Source organism: Piliocolobus tephrosceles, unplaced genomic scaffold, assembly GCF_002776525.5.
Source record: "Piliocolobus tephrosceles isolate RC106 unplaced genomic scaffold, ASM277652v3 unscaffolded_39604, whole genome shotgun sequence".
Classification (NCBI taxonomy): Eukaryota; Metazoa; Chordata; class Mammalia; order Primates; family Cercopithecidae; genus Piliocolobus; species Piliocolobus tephrosceles.
Genome location: NW_022323870.1, coordinates 4,289 through 13,520, shown reverse-complemented (window position 1 = coordinate 13,520; position 9,232 = coordinate 4,289). Strand labels below are relative to the sequence as shown.

Below are 9,232 nucleotides of genomic sequence, written 5' to 3'. Positions count from 1 at the left end.
CACTGCTAAGATAGCAATATAGCTCTTTCACTATGGACATCTGTTTTGAGAAGAATTTTGAACTTGTTATAGAAGTATTTTTATAGGACATTAAACCATAACTCACAGAGTCCCTTTTTGGTATATCTTTAGGTCTAAATATATTGAGGATTGTCATAATTACTCTACAAAAGTTATCTTCAATTGGCAAGGCAGGATTAAGACATATTTATATACACTCAATATAATTGAACCAAGCAGATAATTGTCCTCAGGGGGTTAAGGAGTAATTCCATACATCTCTCAAACAATTCAACATAAAGACTAGTAGCAAATCCTGAATATTGTAGAAGTGTATGAACTTCTACACACTGAATAACTCTCTTTCATATTTGTTTTTTTCTAAAATATTTTACTTTTGCCTGATCTACAAATTCTTAAATTAATTTTCTTAAGCTTTAGCGATACTTTAGTTATAAAGCACATGATATTAAGGTAAACTTTTAGTAGAAGGAGCAAAACTGTTATTTGTAGTTTCTAATTAACTGATAGTTATAAACATAATATTATTTTTAAGTGTTCAGCTCCTAAGATATGGAGAACCCCTAATGGCAAAACAATTGAGATGGATACGCAGTTCACCATCAGAGCCAGAGAGCTGCAAAATATCTATAAGTGCATTATGCTGAAAAATATCTCTCAAGATGAGAGGCTGGATGTGCTCTTAACTCTTAAACACACTGTAAAGGTATGTTAACTTTCTCTTAGTTTGGGGGTAGAGTTCACTATCAATAAAAAAAAATTAATAAAATACTAAAACAAGTAAAGTGTTTTACATTAAGAATTGTTTTGGTATAATTTGGGAAGGATGTGGTTTATTCATTAATATTTTCCTAAAAGTTCTCAAAATATGTTATAATACATAATAAATGTAAATATAGTATAATGAATGTAAATATATCTTTATGCAATGAATGAAAATATATGCAGTATAGCATGAGATTAATCATTACATAAACAGCAATTATTTACATATTTTGACATTTTTCAGTGAAAAATTGATTTTTAGCAGTTTTAAAACAGCTCCATTGTATTTTTATCTTTTTTCTCGTCAGTTATTGATTTTCTGTGTTCTTAATCCTACTTTTAATGAAAACAAGGTTAGTGGATGTCACAGATCAAATTTTCCCAAGAAACAAGAAACAAACTCAGAGATGGGTTTTGTATTCAGGAAGTTTGTTGGAGAGTGCTATCAGGATAATTCCTGTGAGGCAGTAGAGAAATCAGAATTGGCAGGATAGAGAAGTTAAATTGTGGTGGATTCTCAACAATGACTTCAGCCAGTGTCACGGGGAATTCTGAAACTGGAAAGGCCATCCAGAGTTGTCCTGAATTGAGGCAGGACAGTTTACTCCCACTTTGACCATTTATTAGATGGGCTGCCGCCAGAAGGGCATGACTTTGGATGAGATAACTTTCTTTTTTAGAGAGCAATTCTCAGAAAGAGCCTCACTTGAGAGTTGTCAGCCAACAGTCTACCAGGATGGGGAGAATACACATACTGTTGCCTAGATCCACTTCACGTTGTAGGTTTTAGGAATTAGCTCCTCTGGATTTAGATAGGCCCCAAAGCAAGGTTAATAAGAAAAACTGCAGCCCCTGGTGTAGTCATTGGCTTTAAGGCCACAGGAGATACTCACTGTTTCCTTCCTCTACTATCTATTTTAGATTTCCTTCTCCCTGAACTAGCACCTTGACTGGTCCAGTTGGTCTACTTTTTGGAGTGACTTGCAGCTTGAGAGGTCTGAACCACAGGTCACTATGCTTTTCTCAGGCTGAGGCTACCAGACTTCCATTTACTGTCAAAATCAGGAAAAGATATACCAAGAAATGCCCACTACCTGGGTGCCAAACATATTCTTCTCTGTCCCTATTGGGTAATAACTGCACCATTGCTTTTGAAGATCAGAGTCAGTTACCTCTATAACTAAGGAAATACTTACCTTGCCCACAGGTCTCCTAGCCTGCAGAGTTTAGGCATTAGTTGTAGCTCGGAGTTTAATAGGACTTGCACTATGTCTTACATTAGAAGAATTTTTCCTCCAGGAATTAGGACCTGTAAACTTAAAGAGTCCAGAGTTACGGCAGGAAGCAAAAATTTCCCAAGTAGTAAGTGGGGCCATTTTTACTTTCACCTCCTCTGTTCCCAGGCTAGGGCAGTTTCAGGGGCTTCCACTTGGTTTTCCTCATCATGATAGATCTTACTCCACAGGTCAAGAAATCAAGGGTAGTGAGGCTGTGCCAACTATCAAGTATTCCATTCCAGTTATATATTCAAGGACTAGGGAAATGAATACTGGGTGGCCCTTTGAACCCAGTAGGGCCAAGACTTGATTTAGTTTTTTTCACATACCCCAGACTCTCACAGGATCCTGGGTCTTTATACTGCCACAGCAATTAGTCATTTGATTCAGGATGTCCCTGAGAAGAAACATGACTTTAGATGAGGCAGTTTGTTTTCAGCTGATGGTAACTATCTATCTTTAGGCAAGATGGCTCTCTTCAGCACAGGGAATTCTCAGAGAGAGGCTCAGTGGAGGGCTGTCAGCTACCACAACTTGCCGCTGAGAGTCTCCTTCAGTGTTGAAGTAGGGCTGATCTGGGCAACACACTCGAACTTTCATTACAATGAATATGTTTTCTATATTTCTAATTAAAGGGGGAAACCCTACTGTTATTAGGACCATTGGTATAGCTGTTGCGTTTTATAGCCCAAATTAAATAATTTACATTATTTTATTTAATTTATCCTGACCATAATGTAAGCTCAATATTTAATGTAAGCTTATGTAATAAGTGGGCAATACAGGTAAAAAGTATTTGGGTTCTGAATTGTGCTTTTGAGTCCTCAAGTTAATAAAACACTTGGCAGATGCTTGTTCAGTATAGCACAGAAATATAGGTTGTTTCTGAGTGATCATCTGTATTAACTAAAGTTTATACATAAGCAATGGATTAGATAACTGCATGGTCAGTCTGTTTTGGTCATCAATATGGCCCAGATTGCCAGAACATACAGGCATAGATATTGTAGTGAAAATCAGTGGTTCGCTATATATAACAACTGAAAACTGCCGGCCATATTTAGGTCTATCTAAGTGAGCTACATGATTACAAACCTGAGAATTTCAAAAGCGTAACATTTTGATATCCTGTGTAGGTTTCTTTACTCCTAACTGTAAAGAACACTCTTTCTGTTGATGAGTTTGTGTGTCTGTCCTCCAAGGCACACAAAACTCTTAAAACACATTAAATAATTGGGTAAATGGTTCTTCCTGGGAGATCTCCATAGATATCTTGCATTTCTTACCAGCAGAGGCATTGACTGCCTTTTTTCTGGACTACCTTTTCAAAGATGTTTGCATAGTGACCAACCTTGAAAGATAGAGATAGGTAGGGAGGGAGAAGCATTAGGTCCAGAGGTAGGAAATAAACATGATACTTACAGAGGGCAGTGAAAAGACCAGATTGGCAAAAAGAGAGTGCATAGGGAATACAATATAAATCCTGACATAATTAGGACCAGTAATTATAAAGGCCAAAGGATGGACTCATAAAAGGCAAATCATGCATATCTTACTATGTTTAGTATGAAATATTCATGTATACATGTACTTGAAAATATTTTGATGGAGGGTTAAAGTCTTTAAGCACAACTCAAATTCTGACTCTTCATTTATGGCTGCACAACCTTAAAATAAGTTAATATTTCTTATAAAAATCAGTTTTGTCATTTGTAAAATTAGTTACTTTGAGAATACGTATGTGTGTATCTACATGTATATAGATACATATACACACACATATATAAACATAAAAACTTAATATAGTGCCTTACAAAGAGGGGGGGCCTCAATAAATAATAGGTGTTATTTTGATGGTAGTTACTAATACAGACCAGTGAATTTTAAACCTCAGTACATATTAGAATCACCTGGAGAGCCTGCACGAGGGACAGCATGAATGAATATGAGCATAAATGAGTATAAACCTAGGCCCCACTTCAGAGCAGTTAAATTAGCTCCTCAGGTATGAGGACAATATTAAAATTTTTTAAAATCTCCATGAGGTCCTTCTAAAGTGCCTCCAGGGTAAAGGACCACTGATGCAGACTCTCATATTAGCCTTACCAACCATGTAGTACAAAGTACAGAAGAGCATTATTTTACAATTAATGACTTTATCTTCTGACTCCTTCATTCAAGCTGTGTATCTTCCAGTTTTCCCCTGGGCAATTGGAGGACCTAATAAATACTTCTACATTAATCACTTTATTACTTGTGGATTTTTCATCCAACCACACTCATTTATATTACTTTATAAAAAATATTGTGACCTATAATAAATAGGCAGAAAAATGAATAAAATATATACGTACAGTTTAACAAATATTAAACAGGATGTTGCCAACGTTTCTGGTGTCCTCTTTTCCCTTCAAATTACAATTCCTCCTGTCATCTCCTAGAAGTAACTTATCATACTGACTTTCATGGTAGTCATTTTCTTGATTTTTCTTCATAGTTTTACCACCTCTGTATAAATATTTAAATAATATGATTTAGTGTTGCTTATTCTTGAATTTTATTTGACAGAATTGTACTATACCTGTTATTTTGTACCTTCAGTATTTTGCTTAAAATTAATTTGTAAGATTGAAGTTTCTGTTGTGTATAGCTATATATACAACAAAAAATGAACTATAGCTATAGCTATTAGAAACAATTGGCTGTTTCTAATTTTCAGTTAATATGAACAGTAGAGCTCTACATGCACATTTCTTTAAAGCACCTAAGAGTAGAATTCCTGGGTCATAGATGATGCATATATTTAACTCTAGTGTGTTGGATATACCGATTTTTTTCCAAATTAGTTTTGCCAATTTATACTCCTATTGGCAATGCTTCATTTCTTTTGGAATGTAGATTTTGGTTTGTTTCAGTGGCAATTTGAAAATGAAAATGAACTTAGTGATTTGTAAAATTTTATGCCATATATTTTTGTGTTTTGTGTAGGAACATGAATGTAAACTAACTCAGGAAATTCTAGAATTGATTGACAGAGAGGTTGACCTTATGATGAGAGGAGTCAAACATCATAACCTTGAAGGACTCAGAAAAAGAATTGCGACACTCTTTTTTCATTATATCAAAACACCTCTGTTTAATCCTGAAGTTGCAAAATACCTTAAGGTATTCTACTTCTTTCTCTATATTCCTTTTTCAAAATCCTAAGATGTGGTATAGTAAATTGAAGTATATTCAAGTTTTGCTTTAACACTTTCCTTGGAGTCCATGTGGAATACCATCTTATTGGTGATATCTCCTTTGAATGATTATTTTGTATGTTGGTAAACTACACTTACTCATTTGACTTCTGTGTATTTCCAACTTTCAATTATTTCCTAATATCTTCACCAACTTTCCAGCTGAATATTGCATTATGTTGAATGTATTATGATTTTTCACACCTCCATGGCTTTGTACATACTGTTGGTTTCCCCTGGAATGCTATTCACTATTTACCCAGCCAATTCCTCTTCATTTTCTAAGACTCAACTCTCGTCTCTTCTCCTTCATGAGGCGTCACAGGGAGTTAAACTGTTTTTTTCTGAGATTCTATGTTATACCTTGTCTGTGTTCCTTAAAACACTTATCACATAGTTATAGTTATTACTGAACAGATCCATATGGATCTTCTGAGAGAACTTCAAATGTAATGTATTTGAATTACACTATCTTCTCCAACTCCAACGTCGTTAGGCTTCTGTGGGAATTTTCATTGCCTTCTTACTGTGCAGAGCTATTTAAAACACTATTAGTAAAACTCTTGGAGTGGAGAATGCTGTCAGAGAATTATAGTTTTATTTCAATGATTATATTCAGTTAAAATTTACTTAAAAAGCCGACTAAACATCTTTAGCTTTTTTGAAAAAACAAAATCTCACATTTAGTCAAGACTTCTAGAAGAATAAATACTGTTTAATTTTTATATTTTTCAAATTGATTTTTTAAAACCTGATTGTATTGCAAAAAGAATATTAAAATATAACAAAAGTCCAAGAGAAAAGGTTCCCATTATATTATTTCTTATTCAAACCAGTGTTTCATTTGTCTGAGCCACCTTCTTTCTTTGTAGACTTATTCAGTTTATATTTGGAGTAATACAATTGATAGAATTTCTACAACTTTACATAATGTTATATCATTTTATTTATTTTTAAATTTTACTTTTGTTAAAATGTACTCTTTTTGGTAAGTTCTGAAAAATGTATAGAGTCATATAACCAGTAGCACAGTCAAAATAAGAAATGGTCCTATCATCCCCCAGAATTCTCTCATGCTGCCACTTTGTAGTCAGCCCTTTCCCTAACTTCCCGATCCTTGGCAAACACTGATATGTATTTTATTTTTATAGTTTTATCTATTTCAGAAGGTCATATAAATGGAATCATACTATATGTGTTCTTTTGAGACTGACTTCTTTCACTTAGCATATTGCATTTCAGATTCACCCATGTTTTTGAGTGTGTCAGTGGTTTGTTTTTATAGCTGAAAAATATTCCAATATCTGGATATACAAGAGGTCTTTAAAAATCCATTCACAGTTGTAGGACATTTGGATTGTTTAGAGTTTTGGTATTTTATGAATAAAGTCATTATAAGTACTAGATATGAGTTTTTGGGTAAATTGATTGGGGGTAAATTCCTAGAAAGTGGCATATTGAATCACATGGTAAATGCATGTTTACTTTAAAAAGAGACTACTAAACATTTTTTTTTTTTCCAAACTGACTGCACCGTGTTGTATTTCTGCCTGCAGTATGTGATAAATATATTAATTAAGATAAAGGGTTTAAAGTTTGTTCTTGAATCTAGGACACACCTATGGATTATCCTGTACTTCTTTTTTGGGGGGAATATACTCTTTAATATCTTAAACTACTGGCTGGATTTAAAAGTTACTGGCTTTAAAAAGGAATGGCTCATTTGCACATTTTTAGTTTGCATAGTGGGAGAAGAATTTGAAGGAACACCACTACCCCCACAACCACTTGTTGGGAGTAGGCCAGCATGAAGTACCCAGTGTACTCTGGAGAATGCATAGAGTTAAATTCTGCAGCTTAAATGGAGCCCTCTGCCATCATAATCATAATGAGAATGAGTTTTTTTTTTTTCTTGTACAATTTCAGATGGGTAGAGAATGTCTTTCCATGGCATTATAATAAATGCTCCATCTATAATGGAGGGGTGTGCTAACGTGTTTTCATGAGGTTGACTGATATATTTGCTAATTTAATGCATAGGAGGCATGAAGATAAAATAATCATTTAAGATAAACAAAATATGTAAATCTCAGAATAAGAAAATAAACCAGATAAGTTGTCTTCTGGATCTTTGATCATGTACCCCAGATCACTCTTCTTTTCTCTCGAAGAATTGACTACCTTTTAAATTTACATATTGTCTTATCTCCCAAAATTACAAGACAAGGGACAATGAAGTTTTTAAAGAATATTACCCTTCGGGAAGATGGAGCATTTAGGAAAAGTAAGGCAGAGTAGAAGGGAAGGTGCATAAAGGTAACAGATGTTCAGAACAAAGTAAAACATTGGAAGGAATTATAATGGTAAATATTTTAAATCCACATTGAGTAAGAGAAAAAATTTATACAACATTGATGTCTATTTCCTTCTTTATAAAAATATTTTTTGAAAGTCTTATGTATCACATGCAAACTCTGTTGCTGCTTGATCTTTACTTTCATGGAAGCCAGAGGTACTGATGTACCATAAATTAGGAAAGACTGGCTTATATACATCTTGATTCAGTTTGTGTTGAGATGTTCACAATTCACTCATTCATTCATGCCCATAGTGAATAGTGAATTTTTAGCCCATAGTGAATGATTGGATTGATTATTTTATTGGTAGAATTACTCTCTGTCTATTGCTTTAGACATAGAATTTCAAACTTTGAAAATTAATCATTTGAACTAATCCAAATTTATTTTGAAGATAAATTTTTTTTTTTACTATTATACTTTAAGTTCTAGGGTACATGTGCATAACGTGCAGGTTACATATGTATACATGTGCCATGTTGGTGTGCTGCACCCATCAACTCGTCAGCACCCATCAATTCATCATTTATATCAGGTATAACTCCCCAATGCAATCCCTCCCCCCTCCCCCCTCCCCATGATAGGCCCCAGTGTGTGATGTTCCCCTTCCCGAGTCCAAGTGAGCTCATTGTTCAGTTCCCACCTATGAGTGAGAACATGCGGTGTTTGGTTTTCTCTTCTTGTGATAATTTGCTAAGAATGATGGTTTCCAGCTGCATCCATGTCTCTACAAAGGACGCAAACTCATCCTTTTTTATGGCTGCATAGTATTCCATGGTGTATATGTGCCACATTTTCTTAATCCAGTCTGTCACTGATGGACATTTGGGTTGATTCCAAGTCTTTGCTATTGTGAATAGTGCCGCAATAAACATACGTGTGCATGTGTCTTTGTAGTAGCATAATTTATAATCCTTTGGGTATATACCCAGTAGTGGGATGGCTGGGTCATATGGTACATCTAGTTCTAGATCCTTGAGGAATTGCCATACTGTTTTCCATAATGGTTGAACTAGTTTACAATCCCACCAACAGTGTAAAAGTGTTCCTATTTCTCCACATCCTCTCCAGCACCTGTTGTTTCCTGATTTTTTAATGATTGCCATTCTAACTGGTGTGAGATGGTATCTCATTGTGGTTTTGATTTCCATTTCTCTGATGGCGAGTGATGATGAGCATTTTTTCATGTGTCTGTTGGCCGTATGAATGTCTTCTTTTGAGAAATGTCTGTTCATATCCTTTCCCCACTTTTTGATGGGGTTGTTTTTCTCTTGTATATTTGTTTGAGTTCTTTGTAGATTCTGAAAATTAGCCCTTTGTCAGATGAGAAGATTGCAAAAATTTTCTCCCATTCTGTAGGTTGCCTGTTCACTCTGATGTTAGTTTCTTTTGCTGTGCAGAAGCTCTTTAGTTTAATTAGATCCCATTTGTCAATTTTGGCTTTTGCTGCCATTGCTTTTGGTGTTTTAGACATGAAGTCCTTGCCCATGCCTATGTCCTGAATGGTACTACCTAGATTTTCTTCCAGGGTTTTTATGGTATTAGGTCTAACATTTAAGTCTCTAATCCATCT

At 34.7% G+C, this 9,232-nt stretch overlaps 1 protein-coding gene across 1 annotated transcript; it reads left to right on the top strand.

Annotated features, from left to right (window-relative positions):
- Nucleotides 1-572: 572 nt before the first annotated feature.
- On the top strand, nucleotides 573-5,228 carry LOC113223181 (IQ and ubiquitin-like domain-containing protein; the record flags this gene model as incomplete). Its single annotated transcript, XM_026452731.1, has 2 exons — nucleotides 573-727; nucleotides 5,052-5,228. Coding segments are annotated over exons 1-2 (300 nt in total), but the record flags the coding sequence as incomplete, so codon positions are not given.
- Nucleotides 5,229-9,232: the final 4,004 nt, after the last annotated feature.